The 19,778-nt window shown below is 51.8% G+C and overlaps 7 protein-coding genes and 1 non-coding gene across 11 annotated transcripts; 4 read left to right on the top strand and 4 right to left on the bottom strand.

Annotated features, from left to right (window-relative positions):
- Nucleotides 1–21: 21 nt before the first annotated feature.
- On the bottom strand, nucleotides 22–93 carry TRNAC-GCA. The gene has a single exon. It is a non-coding gene; the product is annotated as a tRNA-Cys (tRNA).
- A 58-nt stretch (nucleotides 94–151) lies between these two features.
- LOC112350795 (pentatricopeptide repeat-containing protein At1g80270, mitochondrial-like) lies at nucleotides 152–2,414 on the top strand. Its single transcript, XM_024687621.1, has 2 exons — nucleotides 152–713; nucleotides 975–2,414. The coding sequence occupies exons 1-2, from the start codon at nucleotides 195–197 to the stop codon at nucleotides 2,271–2,273; spliced, it is 1,818 nt and encodes a 605-aa protein (XP_024543389.1). The 5' UTR covers nucleotides 152–194; the 3' UTR covers nucleotides 2,274–2,414.
- On the bottom strand, nucleotides 2,248–4,533 carry LOC9661294 (2-hydroxyacyl-CoA lyase). Of its 2 annotated transcripts, none has more exons than XM_024687620.1 (4): nucleotides 4,258–4,533; nucleotides 4,169–4,201; nucleotides 2,715–4,111; nucleotides 2,248–2,662 (listed from the first exon to the last, which is right to left on the bottom strand). In XM_024687620.1, the coding sequence occupies exons 1-4, from the start codon at nucleotides 4,433–4,435 to the stop codon at nucleotides 2,348–2,350; spliced, it is 1,923 nt and encodes a 640-aa protein (XP_024543388.1). In that variant the 5' UTR covers nucleotides 4,436–4,533; the 3' UTR covers nucleotides 2,248–2,347. The 2 variants fall into 2 exon arrangements, with proteins under 2 accessions (XP_024543388.1, XP_002982544.2); XM_002982498.2 differs by having other exon boundaries at nucleotides 4,169–4,194; nucleotides 4,258–4,289.
- Nucleotides 4,513–5,341, bottom strand: LOC9661683 (putative F-box protein PP2-B8). Its single transcript, XM_024687596.1, has 3 exons — nucleotides 5,036–5,341; nucleotides 4,810–4,928; nucleotides 4,513–4,576 (listed from the first exon to the last, which is right to left on the bottom strand). Exons 1-3 carry the CDS (start codon nucleotides 5,339–5,341, stop codon nucleotides 4,513–4,515), a joined length of 489 nt encoding a protein of 162 aa, XP_024543364.1.
- A 137-nt stretch (nucleotides 5,342–5,478) lies between these two features.
- On the top strand, nucleotides 5,479–7,350 carry LOC9661682 (pentatricopeptide repeat-containing protein At3g15590, mitochondrial). Its single transcript, XM_002982640.2, has 2 exons — nucleotides 5,479–5,936; nucleotides 6,045–7,350. Exons 1-2 carry the CDS (start codon nucleotides 5,514–5,516, stop codon nucleotides 7,326–7,328), a joined length of 1,707 nt encoding a protein of 568 aa, XP_002982686.2. The 5' UTR covers nucleotides 5,479–5,513; the 3' UTR covers nucleotides 7,329–7,350.
- Nucleotides 7,343–11,257, top strand: LOC9661293 (pentatricopeptide repeat-containing protein At1g15510, chloroplastic). The gene is made up of 2 exons (XM_024687626.1): nucleotides 7,343–10,947; nucleotides 11,015–11,257. The coding sequence occupies exon 1, from the start codon at nucleotides 7,362–7,364 to the stop codon at nucleotides 9,003–9,005; it is 1,644 nt and encodes a 547-aa protein (XP_024543394.1). The 5' UTR covers nucleotides 7,343–7,361; the 3' UTR covers nucleotides 9,006–10,947; nucleotides 11,015–11,257.
- Nucleotides 9,459–12,096, bottom strand: LOC9661681 (pentatricopeptide repeat-containing protein At1g02370, mitochondrial). 3 transcript variants are annotated; one of them, XR_002993884.1, is made up of 3 exons: nucleotides 11,604–12,096; nucleotides 10,295–11,527; nucleotides 9,459–10,245 (listed from the first exon to the last, which is right to left on the bottom strand). XR_002993884.1 is itself a non-coding variant. In XM_002982496.2 (2 exons), exons 1-2 carry the CDS (start codon nucleotides 12,072–12,074, stop codon nucleotides 10,385–10,387), a joined length of 1,614 nt encoding a protein of 537 aa, XP_002982542.1. In that variant the 5' UTR covers nucleotides 12,075–12,096; the 3' UTR covers nucleotides 9,459–10,384. The 3 variants fall into 3 exon arrangements, 1 of the variants encoding a protein (XP_002982542.1); XR_002993885.1 differs by having other exon boundaries at nucleotides 10,313–11,527; XM_002982496.2 differs by having other exon boundaries at nucleotides 9,459–11,527.
- Nucleotides 12,097–12,273: 177 nt separating this feature from the next.
- On the top strand, nucleotides 12,274–15,189 carry LOC112350785 (pentatricopeptide repeat-containing protein At3g09040, mitochondrial-like). Its single transcript, XM_024687595.1, has one exon. The coding sequence runs from the start codon at nucleotides 12,274–12,276 to the stop codon at nucleotides 15,187–15,189; it is 2,916 nt and encodes a 971-aa protein (XP_024543363.1).
- The last annotated feature ends 4,589 nt before the right edge of the window (nucleotides 15,190–19,778 follow it).

Here is a 19,778-nt window from a genome sequence, read left to right as displayed (position 1 = left end):
TTAAAGTCGCAAAAAACTATTAGGAGGCAACCAGGATCGAACTGGTGACCTATCGGACTGCAGCCGATTGCTCTACCACTGAGCTATACCTCCATGCCATGAAAATTACTTTGGCTAATAAAATCTTTATTTGTGAAAATATTTTGTTTAATGTGAATTAGGGTTCTTGGGGAAGATAAACCCCAAACCTTGAAATGGGTATGAGCAGTGGAGGATTGCGAGTGTGCCGAGCTATGGCGGCATTCTCTTCGATTTCTTGCTCCTATTCGCTCGACGTCATCGCGAGGCCACCGGCATTCTCGAATTTAAGCAGGTGCCACGTCTATCCTCTCCTCCTCTCTTCTCCCTCCAGAAGATCCATCTCCGGGATCGCCACAACGCGCTGCCAGTCGGAATCGTCCATGATCAAGGAGATGCTGGCGGAGCAGGAGGAGAGCAGCGATTCGGAGCTGGACACGCGGTCGATTCACGAGATCGAGGAGGAGCAGGAGGAGGAGGATCAGTACGAGGAGAATGACTACTGGGACGATGTGGATTACCCGGCGGCGACGCATCTCGCCAGTAACATCGCCAGGCTCAAGCGCACACAGGTCTCGCTGGTTGTCCCCGAGGTGAGGAAGTGGATCAAGGAGGGAAACCTGGCCACCAAGCACACCTTCTTGTTCGTCATTCGCAAGCTCAAGAAGCGCAATCGCCACGTCCATGCCGTCAAGGTAGGAAGCTCTTCTCCTCTTTCTTTGCTCACTCCTCCATTCGAGTTCTTCCAAGCTTCTATAGTGATCTCGTCCTACTAAGATCTTGCTACCTCCTGGATTTTCTTTGCGCACTTCATTCCAGTTCTTCCAAGCTTCTATAGTGATCAAGAGCTTCCAAGTTCTTGCAGACTAAGTTCCTCCAAGCTTCCATCCCTCTGAAAGTTTTTTCCTTGCTACCTCCTGGATGATATCAAACTCAAACTCGTCTTTGTTGCACAGATCGCGAACTGGATGGCAGCGAAGAAGCCAGTTCCTCACGAGATCAAGGACGACATTCGCAGAGTGGAGCTCCACGGCCGCTGCGGCTGGTTCCAAATGGCCGAGAGGATCTTCCAGAAGCTCCCCGACGAGCACAAGAAGGAGGAGGCTTACAACGCGCTGCTGCTGGCATACACCAAATCCAAGATGCTGCGCAAGGCCGAGGTCGTCTATGAAAAGCTCCGGGACGAGAAGATGATCACCACCCCTTACACCTTCAACTTGATGGCCACGCTCTACCGACGGAGAGGTCTCGAGGAGAAGGTGCTCAATCTCGCGGACGAAGCTCGGGAGCTCGGGATTCAGCTGGATATGTGCTCCGAGAACATCCTCCTGTCCGCCAAGTACAAGGTCGAAGGCATCGAGTCCGCGGAGCAAGCCTTCCAAAGCATCAAGTCGAGCCGGCGCGAGAAAGCTCACATCTCCACCTACGTGACCATGGCGAGCTGCTACGCCAGCGACGAGCTCTTCGACAAAGCTCTCGCAGTCCTCCAGACCATCGAGCACGGTATGGAGATCGGCCAGTTTCCAAAGCTCCGGACTGCCTACAACACGCTCATCACCATGTACGCCACCGCCAAGAACCCGGCCGGCGTCCAGCGAGCCTGGAAGGAGCTGCTCAAGCTCGGGGACCCGATCAGCCAGGACTTCATCTGCGTCATCAAGTCGTGGGGGAAGCTCGGTGAAGTCGAGAGGGCCGAGAGGCTGTTCAAGGACGCCGAGAGCCTGGGAAAACTTGGCAGCTCCCCGATGTTCAGTGCCATGTTGTACGTCTACTCCATCCTCGGGCTAACTGCTCGGGCCGAAGAGCTGGTGCGCAGGATGAAGGAGGAGCTCGGCGTCCAGATGGATCCCTGGTGCTACTTCCACCTCGTCGACATGTACCTCAAAGCTGGCAATACCGAGGAAGCGATCACTTGGTTGAGGGAGTCCCAGGTGACTGGTACCAGGAACCCGAGGTCGAGGCCGCTGCCTGCTTCTCTAACGCTTGTTCTCGGAGCTCTGGCTGCGATCCCGGACGTGGAGAGGGCCGAGCAGATCCTCGAGGACTGGAAGCTGGCGGGTTACTGGGTGAACAATGCGGTGTATAACAAGCTGCTGCTGGCTTACGTGAATGCCAAGAGACCGGCGTATGGATTCGTTGAGAGGATGCTCCAGGACGGTGCACGGCCGAACGCGAAGACTGATATCCTCTTCAGTGAGCTCCGGAAGATGAAGTCCGGGGACAAGTCTGAGGCCCAAGCAACTGAGGCTCTCTGAATTCCCTGGAACCTGTTATTTTACATGGAAAGAGTAGTAGTGAAAAATACTAGACACGCAAACCTGTGCCGGGTTTAGTTCTTGTGATGCATTCTGCCGCTCTCCGAGCCGGCAAATGGATCGATTCTAACGTTGATCAGAGCTGGCTTCTTGCTTGCAAATGCCTCGTTCACTGCAGACTCCAGCTCCTTGGGCTCTTTCACAAAGTAGCCACTGCCACCGAACGCTTCCATCACTTTGTCATAGCGAGCGCACGGAATGAAGGACGTCGGTGCCGGGAAGTCCTTGAGTGGCCCCTCTTTGTCTTCCGGAGTCCTCCGATCGCCACCATACACTCCATCGTTGTTAAAGATGATCACCACGATCGGGAGGTTGTATCGAACTATTGTCTGCAGCCAAAACATAAGAAACCATGCTACGTAAAGAAAAAAAAAGACGTACCTCCAGTTCGAAACCACTGAAGCCAAAGCCAGAGTCTCCCTCGACAGCAACAACTAAGCGCCCTGGTGATTCCACGGCAGCGGCAATTGAATAGCCCATCCCGATACCCATCGTTCCCCATGTACCAGCGTCTAGTCTCGTTCGAGGCTCTAGCTGTTGAAAGACAGTCCGTCCTATATCCATGGTGTTCGCTCCCTCGGAGACGAGGATAGGAGTTGGCGAGCCTAAAGACGAGATCGCATTGCGAATAATCCTCAACGGAGTCAAAAAGTTGAAAGGAACAACGTCCTGCTTCAGCCTCGCAGCCATCTTCTCGACGCTGTCACTGGCTTTATTCTTCAACTTCTCCACCCAAGGATGCTTGTCGCCTAGAGAGAAAGGAGAGTCCTTCCACTGTTTGTTTAGTTCCGTCATAACCATCCTTGCATCGCCAACGAGTTTCACAGCTGGGCGTCGTAGTTCCATTTCCTCTTTAGAAGTGTTGACCAAGATGAACTTAACGGAGTCGGACCACTGTGGAGGCTCGCCGAAGTGTAGTAGCCAGTTTAATCTAGCTCCAATTACCAGTGCAACATCACTCTCACGGAGTGCCAGCGAACGAGCAGCCCCAGCAGAAAGATGGTGCGTGTCCGAAATGACTCCCTTGCCCATTGGTGTTGCTAGAAATGGTATTCCTGACCGTTCTACAAACTGCTTGATCGCACCTTCCGCACGGCTTAAAGCTGCACCTTTCCCGAAAACCACCAGCGGCTTCTCGGCTTTGTGGAGTAGAGACAACGCCTCCTGAATGTCTGACTCGGAACAGTGGCACTCCAGCTCGCGAGAGAACATCGGCTTCGCAGCCTTCACCCCCGCAAGCAACTTCTCGGCCTCCTCGACGGAAATGTTCTCATGAAGAACGTCGGAAGGAAGATCGATGTATGTCCCTCCCGGCTGGTCTTCCAGAGCGACTTGAAAAGCTTTAGATACGACCTCGGGAACCTCAGAAATCTGGCTAGCCTTGCCCGAGTATTTGACAAACGGTTTCACAGCTTCCATCTGATCAAGCTCCTGGAAGTCACCTTTCCCTATATCCTTCTGCGTGCAGGACCCAGAGATCATCACCAGGGGCCACGTATTGATCATTGCATTGCTCAGACCCGCAAGCCCGTGCACGCAACCTGGTCCCGAGACTGTGAGCAAAACTCCCGGTTTACCAGTCAGATAACCAGCTGCTGACGCTGCATATCCCGCTGATTGCTCATTCCGGAAAGCGATGAACTTTATCCCAACCTTCATGGCGTAAGTCGCGAGAGAGGTCACCGGAATGCCAACGACGCCGTACATGGTCTCCACTCCTGCTGCTGCAAGAGCCTTGACGGCAAGCATGTTGCCATCAATGTACACTTTCCCAGCACCTGGAAGCACTCATGTAAGAACACTTAGCTCAAGGAAAAAGAAGAAGATTCACGCACCTTCGGCAACTCCGCTATCCATGGCGCTGGATCCTTGAAAAACACAGAACAATTCAAGACCAAAGACCCACGAACAGAAGTTCCCAAACCTGGAATGGAAGCGCCCTCAAGAACCCTACTCCACAATGAGGTGACTGGGCTGGACAATGACCCCGTCAATAAAGAGTCCACCTTTCCAAGTGCCACTGACGATCTCCTGTAGCGAGAAGAAAAGCTCCACTTCACCCAATTCATCCTCGTCCTCCACGACAATCTGTCCCACATCATACTCCACCCAATTGTCCGCCACCGTCCGAGCTCGAGCAACCATGCTGACAGGCTCGTCGTCTTCTTCCGACTCGTCACTACTGCTTCGATCCTGCCCCTCGGAGTCCACCAGGTAGCACGAAGAGTTCGTCACCCTTCCGTCTAGAGTTGCCAAGCTGAATCTCACTGGCTCCTTATCCCACCCAAAGGCGTCGGAATCGAGCTGGAGTCTCCAAGAGACGGTGTAAGTTCCTGGAGCTAGGCTCAACTTCCAGTTCCCAGAGAGCTCTAGCCAGCAAACCATCTTGAGGTGCGCCACCTCGTCAAATCTGTGTCGTAGCGAAGCGAGAAAAATCTATGAGAAGAGAAACCCTTCGTGAATGGAACTTAAGTACCTGGCGCCATGCTTTGAGGACCATTCCCAGTATTCCGCGGTGCTTCCCCAAGTCACAGCCAAAGATCTCGAAGAAAAGCTGTGGCAAACAGCCGCAGTAGCTCGATCGATCCATAAGCCCTGGAGAAAGCGAGAAAAAAAATTATGAGCCAGAGAGGATCACCAAAAGAAAGCGCTTCTTACTAGGATTCTTGCTTAGATCAAATATTTTTCCCAAGAGAAAGAACCTCTGATCCGTCTCCGATGAGAATGTGTCCACACAGCTGCTCGTACAGCTCCCGCTTGGAAGAACTGCCACCGCCGCCGATGGAAGAAATGGCGAGCTTGAGAAATCTGTGGTAGCCGACCGGCAGCATTCGCTCCCACACGATGTCCGTGCGCCCGGCATCCCTGAAAGCTCGATTCACGAGCGCTAGCCTTGCTACATCACCTGGAGAAGTGTGAGAGAGGATCGACGCGATGATCGACTCCGGGAGATCGAGCGCCCCCGGCATCGCCGATTTGAGATTGCGATTCCCAGCTCCTCTTCCCATCCGTCCCGCCCCAAAATATTTCGAAGGGTTTTGGGCAAAACTTTTGACCCCTTCCCATCTTCGATCCCAGCCGTTGATTTCGTAAGCCCCATATCTGACCGTTGGCTAGGTTTTTTATTAGGGTTTGTGAGCAAGCAAGGAAATGGATTCCTGGCGCTGAATTCTCCGCGCAATGCGAGCATGGATGATCGTCTCCAGGAATGCGCTGCAAGGAAAGGATATTCTAGGCTGTTCCGTGGCTCCTGGAAGGAGAATCGCGCAGGTGCTGGATTTTGCGAGGAGCTTGAGTTTCTCGAGGGATTTGAGAGGAAGGCCCAAACAGGACATTGTGAGGAACAGGAAGAGCGACGAGCATGATCGCTACTGGGGCACTGAGGAGAATGATTTGCGTTACGATGCCAGTAGAGTCACCCCGAGCGACGACGAGGACAATGTGGACCCGAATTCTCTCGTCGCGAGGCTCGAAGATGATAAAGGAGGGCCTGTGCTACACATTTTGCATCAGTGGATCGCGGAAGGCCGGGAGAGCCACGGGGAGATCATTGCTGCTATGAAGCGTCTAAAATGGCTTGGAAGATTCAAGCAAGCTTACGAGGTATGTTTCATTCTATATCTTAGAGAGCTCTTGGGAAGTTTGAGTAGATAGAGAGCTCTTCTTTGTCTTTGAAAGATCGAGTAGAGTTCTAACATAGAGTTCTTCCAGATCTCGGACTGGGTGATCAAAGAGAGAAGTTTGGAGCTTCAAAAGTTCCATTTCATCAACCATTTGGAGCTTACCGGACGGGTCGTCAACATGAACGCTGCGAAGAACTTCCTTCTTACCAAAATGCCGCGTGTCTATGCCAAATCTGAGGCTGCTCTCATCACCATGTTCGAGAACTACGTGATTCACTCGCTCCTTTCAAAGGCAAGGCTGGTGCTCAAGCTGATGAAGGAGAAGAACCTCCTCACCACCGCCACGGCGTTTAACAAGCTCTTTCATCTCTATGCCAACAAGAAGAAAGAGGACGGCATTCCAGTGATTCTCAGGGAGATGAGAGACATGCGCATCTCTCCAAACGTCGAGACTTACAACATCCTCATTGGGATAAAGGCCAAGAAGGGCGACACCGAAGGCATGGAAAGACTCTTCAGCAAGATGAAGTGCGATGGAGATGGAACTCCAAACGGCGAGATACTTTGCACGCTCGCGTCGGGATACGTGAACGCTGGTGATCACGAGAAAGCTATGGCATACTTGAAAGAGGCAGTGGCCAGCGACGAGTTTCGAGAGAGCCGGAGAGTTCACGATAAGGTGATAGCACTCTACGCTGCGATGGGAAGAGCCGATATGATCGACAGGATATGGAGATTCACGCGAAGGTTTCCAGTGGTCTCGGCAAACAGCTATGTTGCTACTATAGCAGCTTACGAGAAAGTGGGACGGATCGACAGGGCCGAGAAGGTGTTTGCGGAGCTGACCGAGAAGAGAACTCTGTTGAGACCGGCGCACTACGTCCCATTGTTTCGTGCGTACTGTGAAGGTGGTGAGATGGGAAAGGCCGAAAAGCTGCTCGAGAGAATCCGGCATGGAAACGGGCATATCAACAATCTCAGCTATCACCATTTGGTTGCGGGATACATGAAGTCTGGGAATCCGAAGATGGCAGCCGAGACACTCACCAGGATGTTCGAGGAGCGCGTCCCGCCGTGCTTCGATACCGTGATGCTCATCCTGAAAGAACACGCGAAAAACGCCGACGTGAACAGCGCGGAGCTTCTCTTCCAGGACATGAGGAGGGAATCATACAACAAGAACGTAGCGGCTTACAACAGTTTGCTCGAGGCATACGTGAACGCCGGCAAGCATGCGTACCGGTTCTTGCAGCGCATGGCAACAGACAAAGTGGCACCGAATGCGAGAACGTTCGAGCTTCTCAACAAGATGAGGCCGATTCCCAAGCTATGCGCGGACAATCAGCTCATTCCTTCCAATCGACCAGCTTAGCAGAAAGTTCGTCGCGATGGATCGGCTGTGGTGATGTTCTTCGTGAAGAACCGGAGCTTTGCTCTCGGGAGATCTCTGGCTCGGCATCGCCATCACGACGTGGCTACGGTGGTGGAGAGAAAAATCCAGGAGGAAAGCTATGTTTCATCGCTGAGAAGGTCCGGAAGCGTCAAAGAGGTATGCGACAGGCACGCCGAGATCGTGAGAGATGGCTATGGACAGAGTGTGGTTCTTGGGGACGTCCTGGTCCAGGCGTATGGCAAGCACGGGGGCATCGACAAGGCAAGGGTCGTGTTTGATGGCCTGGGCAGAAAGAACGCCTTCTCGTGGACTGTCCTGATAGCCGCGTATGCCCAGAACGGGCATCCCAGGCAGGCACTTGGTGCTTTCAAAGCGATGGACGTGAAGCCGAGCAGATACACGTACTTGGTGATCTTGGGCGCGTGCTCGGAGCTCAAAGCTCTCTCTGATGGCCGGGTGATCCACTCACAGATCTTAGCAGCGGCCGCGGAGCTTGGAGACGACGTTTGCCTCCACAACGCAGTCGTCAACATGTATGCCAAGTGTGGGAACTTGAACGATGCTCGAGCTGCGTTTGATGCTATTCCGCGGAAGGACGTGGTGTCGTGGAACTCTATGGTATCTGCGTACGCTCAGCGTGGTGAGAGCCGCTTGGCTCTGGAACTATACCACAGAATGGAGCCGGAAGGGGTGAAGCCGGACGAGTACACCTTCTCGAGCGTTCTCAGTGCCTGTTCCAGCTACGAAGAAGGGAGAGAGATTCACAAGGCGATCGTCTCGTCAGGTACTCACTCCAGCAACAATGCTATCCAGAATGCGCTGATCGACATGTATACCAGATGCCACAGGTTGGTCGAGGCCAAGGAAGTTTTCGATCGGATGCAAAGAAAAAACGTGATCTCTTGGACAGCCATGATCTCTGCGTATACACAGCACGACGAAGGGAGACAAGCCGTGCTTCTGTTCCGGAAGATGGACTTGGAAGGCGTGGTGCCAAACAACGTCACCTTCGCCACTGTCATCACGGCGTGCTCCAACGAAGGGATGCTCGCGCAGGGCAGGGCGATTCACTCTCGTATCAGGAAGCCCGACTTCGTCGTCCAAAACACGCTCTTGAACCTCTACGGCAAGTGTGGACGACTCGAGGAAGCCAGGAGCGTGTTCGAGGAGATGAAGTTCAAGAGCGTGATAACGTGGACGACGCTGGTAGCAGCGTACGCACAGCAGGGGCACTCCATGGAAGCTCTGGAGCTGTCCCGGAAGATGGACTTGGACGGCGTGCTGCCGAACTCGGTGACTTTCGGCTGCATCCTCGTCGCCTGTAGCTATGGAGGCCTCCTCGACCAAGGTTGGACCTCTTTCACTTCGATGCTCCCGGACTACGGCATAGAACCGGCAGCGGAGCACTACGTCTGCATGGTGGATGTGCTGGGACGGGCCGGCCGAGTTTTCGAAGCAGAGGACTTGGTTCACAGCATTCCAGCCGAACGAGGGCCGCTTGGATGGCTGGCCTTGCTAGGAGCTTGCAGAAACCAGGCCGATGCCGAGCGTGGAACTCGAGCAGCTCACCAGGCTTACGAGAGATACCGGAAGCAGTCGGGCTTGCTCGTGCTCCTGTCTGACGTTTTCGCTCGTTCCGAAGCTGCTGCGCAGTGAATCGACTCGACCACCTGACTCCCCTCAGCTTCGTCAGCAGCTCGCGAGTCTCCTCGTCGAGATCCTGCTGCTCACGTTGATCCTGAGCAGTCCCTTGTACATTGGGAGGTCCGTGACGCCATCCCCATTCGCGAAGCCTCTCAAAGACGAGCAGCATTTTCAGGATCGTTGCATAAGTTGGCTTGTGCCACCTTGAGAGCTTTCATCGCTCTAGTTTGATATCGTGCTGGTTGCTTGCGATATCAAACTCTGCAAGCCTCTACAAACAAATCAGCAACACAAATGGTGAGAGGACTGGAAGAGGACCTGAGGCGCCTCGAGTAAACTGTTGTAAGCCGCTACGTAATCAGCGTGACCGTGATAGTCTCAGCTATCACCATTTGGTGAAGTCCGGAAATCCGAAGATGGTACTCAACGAGCGCTTTGCTGGTCAAATGTGTCATGCCTCTGTGGGACGTGGAATTCACAGTCGTGGATCTCATTGGTAAGGAAGGCAAATCGATCTACACATTTTCTACGTGAACCAGTTTCACGTCGAAACTCTAGAGACGTCGAAAACGGTAACCGTATAAACCACGTAGAAGCTGTATCTAATGCGCATCTAAGCCGCGGTGAGGCTTGCAGCGTCCACTGTGAATCCACCGCGAGCAAAGAGCTCCAGAGCCAGCTCCGCGTCGCCATTCTCGGAGCATCGCAGCATCAGCGACGTCCACGACATGACGCTGTGCCGAGCCATCCTGCCGAAAGCTTGCCGAGAATCCACCGGGCTTCCACACGTCCCGGTCCCATGAAACCCCGTCGGCGAGCGTCGGGCCTTGAGTGGTCTTCTTCCATTCACCACTCTCGGCTCCGCTATCCTCCTGGAAGCCGTCACAGCAGCTAGATAAGTGAGGCAGTCGAGGCTGGCTTGCGCTGGGAGTTGCTTGAACAGCTTGCGCTGGGGGTTGCTTGAACAGCTCCAAGGCCGAGTCTGGCTTGTCGTTCTCTGTGTAGCCGAGTAGCAGCGTGTTGCAAAGTCCAGCGTCGAAGCAAGGCACCCTGCCACACTTGGAGTAAAAATTCACCAGCGTGCCCGCCAAGTAGATATCACCGAGTTTCTTCCCTGCCTGCCCGTGTAAAGCTCTGCCGTTCTCTAGTGAGCTCGCCTTCAACCCCTCTGGATGCTTCTGTTCATTCGCAGCTAGGCGAGACCAGGCCTTGAGCGCAGCGACGTAGCTTTAACCATCGGGTGTGAAGCCACCTGGGAGCAAACACGTCCAGAATCAGCTAGTGGAGACCGAGCGGCTCACCAGGCTTAAGAGAGCTACCGGAAGCAGTCGGGCTTGCTCGTTGTCTGATGTTTTCGCTCGTTCCGAGCCGAGGCTGCTGCGCAGTGAATCTCAACCGATGACTCCTCTCAGCTTCGTCAGCAGCTCGCGAGTCTCGTCGTCGAGAGGGATCTTCTTCAGCATGAGCCGGGCTTCTATCTCTTCCAGGGGCTTCACCTTGGCACTCACGTAGATCCTGAGCAGTCCCTTGTACATCCGGAGGTCCGTGGCGCCTTTGTACCTCATCACCATGTCCTCGGCACCCTCGGCATCGCGAAGCCTCTCAAAGACGGGCAGCATTTTCAGGATCACGGCGTACGTTGGCTTCATCAGCTTGACGAGAAGTGCCACCTTGAGAGCTTTCATCGCTTGGTCGGGCTGGTTGCTGTCGAGGTAACCGGTGATGAGCTCGGCGTGAGGCCGGAACAAGTTCCACACACCGTTGGCACGCAAGTCATCGATGACGGCCTCGGCCTTGTCCGCCATTTGGTTCCTCGAGTAGACGCAGATCATAGCTGCCGAGAGCTCTACGTACTTGGACTTCGCCATCTCCATCTCGTCGGCCACCTTCTCAGCCGATCGGACCTTGCCTGCTGCTCCAAACGCTTCGATCGCGTTCAAGTAGCACACCGCTGGTATGGACGAGCTCTTCTCCTGCTTGATACGTTTCCACAACTTGGTAACTTGTGCCGCTTTTCCAAGGTAGCCAGAGACCACCATCGCTTGGCTTGCAACCGGGGCTTTGATCGTCAATTCCTCCTCGTAAGCTCCTGCATGGTGGAGAGCCACCTCGGCGTCCTCTTCCAGCTCTCTCGGCTTCAAGCTCTCCAAGCTGGACTTCTCTCGCAGCAGTGCCGCGAAGGCTGCCAGGTCTGGCTCGAGCTTTGCCGCTTTGATTCGTTTGTACAGACTCGCTGCTTTGTCGTAGAGAGCGACTCTAAAGTAGAGTTTGATCAGTGCAGTGTAAGGTTCCATGGCGGAGAGATTGCACTGGAGCAAGATCTCTTCCACCTTGTCCATCCTGTGCGCGGAGGCATAGCCAGCGGCCATGGCACCAAGCAACTTCTCCTGGAGCTGGAGCTCTTTCGGTACGCTCTCGAAAATCTTCTCGGCTTTGTGGACTGAGTTTACCTCGAACGCGATCGATATGTGCAGCTTGTAGAGACTCTCGTCGAATTCCCCGAATGGTTTTTCTTCCGCGAGCCAGTCGAGAATCTGCCGATCGATCGAAGAAAGAAACCATCGATCGCATTAGAAGAAAAGATGGAAAGAAAGATAGAAGCGAACTTACCGACAGTGCTTGCTTAGAACGCCGGAACGTTCGAAGCTTTCCAACGACGTATAAGATTCCTGGAAGGCCGATCTTCCTGTCCTCTCCAATCGTGAGCTTCACCACGGGTCCAACGCTGGGAATCGTGAGTGGCAGAAGCTCGTTCCACAGCCTCTCGGCCTGGCGCTTCTGGACGAGCGTGAGATCGATGGTATCCGCGAAATCATCCTCCTCCGCAATCCCATCCGGTTCCTCCTCTTCCGGATCGTCCTTGTCGGCCTTCACGAGCCGAAATCTCACACGCCTGAATCCTCTGGAAGGGAAAGGGGGGAGAAGAAGAAGAGCTCTCCTCTCGGAATGCCGCCAGGAATTCCCGGCAATCGTCGCTCTGCGAGATTGCTCGCAATGCTGCTCTAATGCGGGCGCTGCGAGACGAGGCAAGGATCTGGAATAGCTGCGCAATCGCAAGACTCTTCGAGCGACGAGAGCCATCGAGGAACCCTAGAACCCTCATCGAGAAATCTTGCCAGATTTTAGGGTTCTTCATCCAGCGCTGTCCCGACAACGATTCCTTGCTGCACTGAAAGAATGCGGCGCCGCGAGAGATTTGAGTGCCGGGAAGAAGATCCACGCTGCGGCCGTCGAGAGCGGCCAGGCGCTCGACATTTTCGTGGCGAGCAGCCTCATCACGATGTACGCGAGGTGTGGGAGCACGGCCGACGCTCGATCCGTCTTCGACAGGCTGCCCTGCCACGACACCGCGTCCTGGAATTCCCTGATGCTCGGCTATGCCGAGAATGGGCAAGGTGAGCTGGTTCTCGACGATTTCTTCTCGCGGCTCCATGGCCAGGGCCGCGCTTTCGATGGCCGGTCCTTTGTAGCTGCGCTCAAGGCATGCTCCAGCATCGCCGCCAGGGAAGAGTCCACTCCAAGCATCGATGGAAATGGCAAGTTCGTCAAGGCGAGAGCTCTAGAAAGTGTGAAGAGCGTCCACTCCAAGGCTCTTCTAGGTGCCTACTGCTCTCTCAACGTCATCGTCTTCAACACTCTGGTGGATTCCTATGCGAGGTGTGGGAGCATGCCCGATGCACGACGGGTTTTCGAGAGGATGCCTTGCCATAGCATCGTGTCCTGGAACTCACTGCTGCTGGGATACGTGGAAGTTGGCGACCAAGATCAAGCTCTAGACTTGTTCCAGTGGATGATCGAGTCTGGAAGTTGCAAGCCAGAGGCACGGACTTTCGGAGCAGTGTTCAAGGCTTGCGGTAGTCTGGCAGTGAAGAATGGAGACTCTCTTAGTGGAAGGTGGTTGACTCTGGAGAAAGGCAGGGCTCTTCACTTGGAAGCGGTAACTCGGGGTTGCGAGCTTGACAACTTCGCCTTGAACGCTCTGGTTGATATGTACGCGAAGTGTGGGAGTGGGGAAGACGCCCAGGGGGTCTTCGACAGCATGCCAGTCCGTGATATCGTGTCTTGGACAGCGTTGCTGATGGCCTATACCGAAAGTGGACAGGAAGGACGAGCGCTGGAGCTTCTCTCTCGCATGGAAGTCGAGCCGGACGCACAGACTTATGCTGCGGCAGCAAAGGCTTGCACAGGCTTGGCAGTGAAGGAGCAAGGCGTGGACGTCTCTGGCAAGCTTGTCAAGCTATGTGCACTCGACAAGGGAATGGCTGTTCACTCCAGGGCCGCGAGAAGTGGATGTGACACCGATGTTTTCGTGGCCAGCGTCCTCATTACCATGTATGGCAAGTGTGGGAGCCCGGTGGATTCTCGCAAGGTTTTTGAGAGGATGCAGTCCCCGGATATCGTCTCGTGGACTGGACTGATATCTGCTCACGTCGAAAATGGGGAGGCAGAAGCGGCGCTGGCAATGTTTTTCCGGATGCAGCAAGGAGGAGAAGAACGAGGCAGGAGAAACACTCCAGCTTTTGTACAGGCGCTCAACGCATGCTGTGCTCTAGCAGCAAAGGAGGAGGCAGTTGAATCAGATGGAGCAGTCGTGAAAGTCGGGGCTTTGGATACGGGAGTTGCCATTCATTCCCTGGGGAAAGCCAGTGGATGCGACCAGGATACTTTGGTGGCAAACGGCCTGATCGATATGTACTCCAAGTGCGGGAGCTTGGCCAGCGCACACAGGGTGTTTGAAGTGATTCCTGCTCGCAATCTACAGTCCTGGAACAAGCTCATGCTCGGGTGTGTCGCCAACCGAGAGGCGGAGCTGACTCTGGACGTGTTTGCTCGCATGCAAACGCAAGGTGGCTTCACACCCGATGCTCAGAGCTACGTTGCTGCGCTCATGGCCTGGTCTCGGCTTGCTGCGAATGAAGAGAAGAATCCAGAGGGGTTGAAGACGAGCTCGCTAGAAAAAGGCAGAGCCTTACACTGGCAGACAGGGAAGAAGCTCGGTGATATCTACTTGGCGGGCACGCTGGTGGAGTTTTACTCCAAGTGTGGCAGCACGGAGGACGCTCAGCAGATCTTTGACAGGGTGCCTTGCTTCGACGCTGGACTTTGCAACGCGCTGATGCTCGGCTACACGGAAAACGACAAGCCAGACTCGGCCTTGGAGCTGTTCAAGCAACTCCCAGCGCAAGCCAGCCTCGACTGTCTCACGTATCTAGCGGCTTTGAAGGCTTCCACGAGGCTAGCGATCAAGGAAGAGGCGAGAGTGGTGAATGGAAGGAGACTGATCAAGGCCGAGGCTCTGGAAGGCGGCATGGCGGTTCACGCTCGTATGATCGCCGACGGGGTTTCGTGGGACCGGGAGCTTTCACTCGGCAACAGTCTGGTGGACATGTATGCAAAGTGTGGAAGCCTGGTGGATTCTCGGCAAGCTTTCGACAGGATGGCTCGCCACAGCGTCGTGTCGTGGACGTCGCTGATACTGGGGTGCTCCGAGAATGGCGATGAGGCGCTGGCTCTGGAGCTGTTTGCTCGCGGTGGATTCGCAGTGGACGCCGCAAGCCTCACAGCAGCGCTCAAGTCATGTGGGAGCCTGGTGGACGTGGAGCTTGGAAGGAGAGCTCACTCCCAGGCGTGTAGAGCCGGGCTGGAGAGCGATGGTGCCGTGACGAGCTCGCTGGTGGACATGTATGGTAAATGCGGGAGCTCCTCCAGCAGCCAGCACGTCTTTGATTCCATGGCGGCCAGGAGCACTGCGGCTTGGAACTCGCTGCTGGGAGCTTACAGCCGGGTGGGAGAGATCGAACAGGTGCTTGAAAGCTTTGGGAGGATGCGGGAGGAGGGATTCCCAGCCGATGGGATCACTTGCCTGTGCCTCTTGACGGCCTACAATCACTGTGGCCGTGTGGAGCAAGGCAAGAGGTTCTTCGATTCCATGAGCTGCTGGGGCGTGGAGCACGTCCACTGCGTGATCGATATGTTAGCGAGGGCCGACTCCGAGGCGATGGAGACTGCTGTGGAGCTTGCGAGCTCGTTGGCTTTGAGTGAGGATGGCGATGCAATCACTTGGAGGATCCTTCTTGCTGGTTGTGAGAGATGGAAGAATGTGGAAGTGGGAGATGTGGTGTTTGAGAGGCTCTTGGCTAAAGGCCAGGACGATGCTTTTGCTTATGCTTTGATCGCCAAGCTCCACCGGAGTTAATAACCAATTAGTAAAGTAGTTATCCATCCACAACCAGTTGCCCAACCTGCCGCAGCCGTCCGATCTCAGGCCTGGGGGAGGGAAATATTTCCCTGATGTTTGAGGCAGCACAGCCTGGGATGGGAGGTAACTGGGTAAAAATCGTTTTCCTAGTTTGTGTGCTCATGGAAATTTTTTTGTGATGTTTGGGCGTGGCCGAGGGGGCTGGAGCAACAGCTGTTTTTCCCTTTGCTCCTGGAAAACTTGCGAGGGATAAATCTTCTTTTTAACCACATTCCTGCCGCTGCTCCTCGAGAATTGTGAACAAGGCAGCCCCTTGCCGTAAATCTTTTGGGCAGTTAGGTTGCGGGTGTTCCTTCCAGGACAGCATTCTCCGTGCATGGCTTCTTTGCCTATTTGGTGAGCATCAGGTGGATTCATTCTTTCTTTTCTCTCCTCAGTGATGGCTGTAGGGATGGGTTCACCTAGGGGTCTTGACTTAGTGACCATGCCTTTCGATCCTTGTCTTCTCTTTCATTGCCAGCCTCTCTGCTTCACTCTCCACTGGTTTTTTGAGACAGCCATGGGAGAACAGTTTAGCAGGCAATCCAAGAGACAGTGTTTTGTGTCTCCAGATGGCTACACTTGGTGTACAGATCGATGGCAAATGTGGAGTGGATTGAGTGCGAGCTCTTTTTGGTTTGCTTAAAAGGTCGTGAATATATTTAGAATATACTTAGATATTTTAGGATATTTTACCATTTAACGGTTGTTATTTATTTAGATTATTTTTGTATTTATAATTTATAAACATTTTTATATTTTTATAAAATTTCTTAAACATTTTCTAATATATTCTTATTTATATTGATGGTTGATATGTAATAATATTAATCTTGATTTATAAATTATAAACATATTTATAATTATCGATCAATTGAATTATTCAAAAATAATAAATAAAAATGACACTATTATTAAGCAAACCAAACATTGCTACAAGTAAATTATTATAATAAGAGTTTCACTGTCTTTTAAGTTGGTTTAGTTGATTTAAGTAAACCAAATTTTATGCTTTGTTTTAGAGATAAGTCACTGCAACATAAAGGATAGTTATGTGTAGGGAAACCTTTTAGTTTTTCTCATTGCTAGACTAAAGTCTTTTTACTAAGAAATAAACAACTTTTTTTTTTTTTTTTTTTTTTTTTTTGTTCTTTTATTGCCAAGTCTCTATCTTCATTCCATTTAGTGTGCAACCTCTTTTTTTGGTTCAATCCATGTGTAAATCTGTTGTTGCTCCATGCTAAGTGCTCCAATTTAGGTAGTTTGGTGTTTGTGCTAAGATTTGCTTCATTTCATGTTCATACTCTTACAATGAAACCCTCAGCTTTGATAGCTGACAACGTTCACATTAGTAATAATATATATATTATTTAGGTTATATTAAGTATTTAATACAGAATATAATTATTCAATATTCCTAATAAAAAAAGATAATTGTATTTGAGAGCTTTGCATTGTGAGTGCATGGAATATAAAAAGGGAATACAGAAATATGCATATCAATTAGCCCAAAAACCCTAGCTTATATATAGGAGCGAATGGTCCGGATTGAAACTAATCTGACGGTTGCCAAAATCCCATTATACTAATATTAGTATATGGCATCGTAACCATACACTTGGCCCTCACATCATCCCCTCCTCTTGGAATAATGGAAGACCATTAGAGTTCTCTGTAGACGAGCCGGGATATGGAAGACCATCAGAGTTCTCTTGTAGACGGGCCGGGATCTAGAGGAACATTCCAATCGGTTAAGGGTCTTGGGATACTTAGGGTTAAACGTCCTTGAGTTTGAATAATACTGAGATGGGTGACCTCCCGAGAAGTCTAAATTTAGGAGTTTACATTTGGTATCAGAGGGGTCTTGAGTCCGACTCTGTTGGTTGGCTAGGGGAATCGCACCACATATCGATTGACATTTGGTAGGTCTAATTTGCTCCCACTGGGCTCGACCCGAGGGGTAGGGTGTCAAGAGAGTGGGGCTCTCTGGAGAGCTATGGCTCTCAACTTCCATTCACAAGGGCGTGAACTTGCAAGAAAGTGTGGTGGATTGTAAACAACTAAAGGGAACGACTCGAGAAATGATTCATAGGGTCTTGGGATACTTGGGGTTAAGTGTCCTTGGGTTTGAATAGTACTGGGATGGGTGACTTCTCGAGAAGTCTAAATTCAGAAGTTTACAGAAGTATCTAACAACAGTTGCATAAGCGTTAGCAAAAGCACCAACTTCCACCTAACGAGTCTGACTAGAGAAGTCTAAATTCAGAAGTTTACAGAAGTATCTAACAACAGTTGCATAAGCGTTAGCAAAAGCACCAACTTCCACCTAACGAGTCAAGTAGTCAGAAACAATAATGTCGCGAATGTGACTTCGGGTATCGAAAGTTACCTGTCGACCAGTCCTTACGGACACTCTTTCCTTACTGCCACGATGGCAGGAGGTCGGTATTGCTGGACCCTTTATTAGTCCCTCTTGTTCAAGTGTTAGTAAACTGGACTTAGCATCTGTACTTGGCCGGATGAGCATAAGGACGGAATTCCTAAGTGTCTATTTGGCCAAGCATACTTGGCCCGGCTTTTTAGTTCTCTTTTGCTCTGTCTTGCACTAGCTTGACAAGAACCCTCGCGTATTGAGATTGGTCCCTCAATATCGTTGGATGATAGCTTACCGTGTCTGCCAAACACCCTCGCTATCAAGCCCTTTGTGTTAGTCTCATTTCGGTCCCAAATGCTATTTATGGAAAGTGTCCAGATTTGCTCATTTGGCATATTTACGGAATGTAGAGATCGGCCTGAACACAATGGTGTTCGTCCCGTGTCCAAATTCACAATCTAGGGACATTCCATATTTAGTAAGTTTCGAGCTTGTCCCAGAGACTAACTCCTGATACTAAGGGAGGCTTGGGGTGAAAGCCCAAAGCGTGTGTTCCTCAAGGGGGGGGGGGGGGGGGCTATGGGGGGTTCCAAATGTATAGTAGGGATAGTGGGTAGGTCGGGCATGGCCGACCAACCTGAGGCATAGTCTAGCTCCCGCTTGCGTGCCTGTCCTTGTTCTGCGTCCGGCTTGGGTCTAAGCCCAAGTTCCATTCCATGCTAGTTGGTGGAGTACCCATATCCTCACGTTAGGCCACCGGTATGCCGAAATAGCGCCAGACTCCGTTTGGCTCCGTTTTGCGTGCTGGTCCTGGCATTGGTATGCTGGTTGCTCCAGGACTGTTCCAAGTCGCTCCGGGCTCCTGTCCCTTCGCTCCTTGGGCTATATGCTCGGGAGTTGCTCCGTGGTCCGGTTTCATCACTCCTTGGCGTCACGCTTGGGAGTTTGGCACCGTTCCTTCGTTCAGTGGCCCAAGGCCCTGAACCTCGGGTTCCTATGGACACGTGGCATGGACACGTGGTATGTGACACATGGCATCTGTCACGTGGCACAAAGAGGGTTTAGGTTCCGCTTCGTGGTGTTATCCTATGGTAAATCACCATAGGATAAAGGGTCAAAACCACGTGCGCTACAAATAATAACATACTCATTGCCAGCAGTCGACCATGGAAAAGGTCTCATAAGATCAAACGCCACCAACTCAAACAGATGGGAAACTGCAATTGACTCTAACCATCCTTCCCCAACACGAGGGGGAGTATTACGAGCTTGGCACCAAACGCAGTTACGCTCTGACCAATAGAAAGATTTATGCAACTTCTTGGTTACACGACAATGTCTCATCACCTAGAACAGGAGAATCATGGTAGGCATGGAGAAATTGCAGAATAAAGATAGAAGGCACCACCAGCCGTAAATGATCATTAAGATCCATCCTCACAAAATAAAGAAGGCCATCTTGAAGGTGATATTGAGAATGTAAGTGCTGGAAAGGCAAGTCATCAGCAAGTGATGCAGGATTCTCAAACCCATCTTGAAGCCTTCAAATCCATGGCTTAATCTTTTGAGCCTCGCGAACCTCATCAAAAGAAGGTAGATCTTGCTCTGCGCCTTGTGGACACTAAACGTCAAGTATAGCAACTACCGACGGCATAGAATACTTGTCTAGAAAATCCACAGATGCTGGAACAACAAGCTCGTCAGGAACATAAGAAGAGAGTGGAGAAGGAAGAGGAGCTAGAGAAAGGGCATCAACATTAGCCATAAAACTCCCTGGGTGATGAACAATATCAAAATCATATATCTGAAACTTTAAAGCCCATCGAATAGTACGACCAACCATGTTCTTTCACTTCAATAATGAAGTAATAGTAGCATGATCACCTTCAAGTAATGTCCAAGAACCATGTAGATATGCATGAAGTTTCTCCAGATTGTTGCTAAACACTCCTTCTCTATTGTGGAGTAGTTCATCTTCGCTGGTTGTAATATATAGCTTATATATACAATGGGATAGTGCTGACCAGGCACACTCGAACTCTCTTGCATCAACACACCTCCAAGACCAATGTTAGAAGCATCCACGTGCAAAATAAAAAGTCAAGTGTAGTCAGGATATGCCAAAACTGGACGAGTCGTCAATAGCTCTTTAAGATCCACAAACGCCAGCTCA

Source organism: Selaginella moellendorffii, unplaced genomic scaffold, assembly GCF_000143415.4.
Source record: "Selaginella moellendorffii unplaced genomic scaffold, v1.0 SELMOscaffold_54, whole genome shotgun sequence".
NCBI lineage: Eukaryota > Viridiplantae > Streptophyta > Lycopodiopsida > Selaginellales > Selaginellaceae > Selaginella > Selaginella moellendorffii.
Note: the sequence above shows the minus strand (reverse complement) of the source record. Positions and strands in the feature narration are given on the sequence as shown.

Coding starts and splice junctions, on each gene's coding strand:
- LOC112350795 (XM_024687621.1), top strand. CDS start 195: ATGGGTATGAGCAGTGGAGGATTGCGAGTGTGCCGAGCTATGGCGGCA. Junction 714..974: donor GCCACGTCCATGCCGTCAAG/GTAGGAAGCTCT, acceptor TTTGTTGCACAG/ATCGCGAACTGGATGGCAGC.
- LOC9661294 (XM_024687620.1), bottom strand. CDS start 4,435: ATGATGTGGGACAGATTGTCGTGGAGGACGAGGATGAATTGGGTGAAG. Junction 4,202..4,257: donor TGAGGGCGCTTCCATTCCAG/GTTTGGGAACTT, acceptor GTGTTTTTCAAG/GATCCAGCGCCATGGATAGC. Junction 4,112..4,168: donor GGATAGCGGAGTTGCCGAAG/GTGCGTGAATCT, acceptor GAGTGCTTCCAG/GTGCTGGGAAAGTGTACATT.
- LOC9661683 (XM_024687596.1), bottom strand. CDS start 5,341: ATGGGAAGAGGAGCTGGGAATCGCAATCTCAAATCGGCGATGCCGGGG. Junction 4,929..5,035: donor TCATCGGAGACGGATCAGAG/GTTCTTTCTCTT, acceptor CGCTTTCTCCAG/GGCTTATGGATCGATCGAGC. Junction 4,577..4,809: donor TCCTCAAAGCATGGCGCCAG/GTACTTAAGTTC, acceptor TGGCAACTCTAG/ACGGAAGGGTGACGAACTCT.
- LOC9661682 (XM_002982640.2), top strand. CDS start 5,514: ATGCGAGCATGGATGATCGTCTCCAGGAATGCGCTGCAAGGAAAGGAT. Junction 5,937..6,044: donor GATTCAAGCAAGCTTACGAG/GTATGTTTCATT, acceptor GAGTTCTTCCAG/ATCTCGGACTGGGTGATCAA.
- LOC9661293 (XM_024687626.1), top strand. CDS start 7,362: ATGTTCTTCGTGAAGAACCGGAGCTTTGCTCTCGGGAGATCTCTGGCT.
- LOC9661681 (XM_002982496.2), bottom strand. CDS start 12,074: ATGGCTCTCGTCGCTCGAAGAGTCTTGCGATTGCGCAGCTATTCCAGA. Junction 11,528..11,603: donor GTTCTAAGCAAGCACTGTCG/GTAAGTTCGCTT, acceptor ATCGATCGGCAG/ATTCTCGACTGGCTCGCGGA.
- LOC112350785 (XM_024687595.1), top strand. CDS start 12,274: ATGTACGCGAGGTGTGGGAGCACGGCCGACGCTCGATCCGTCTTCGAC.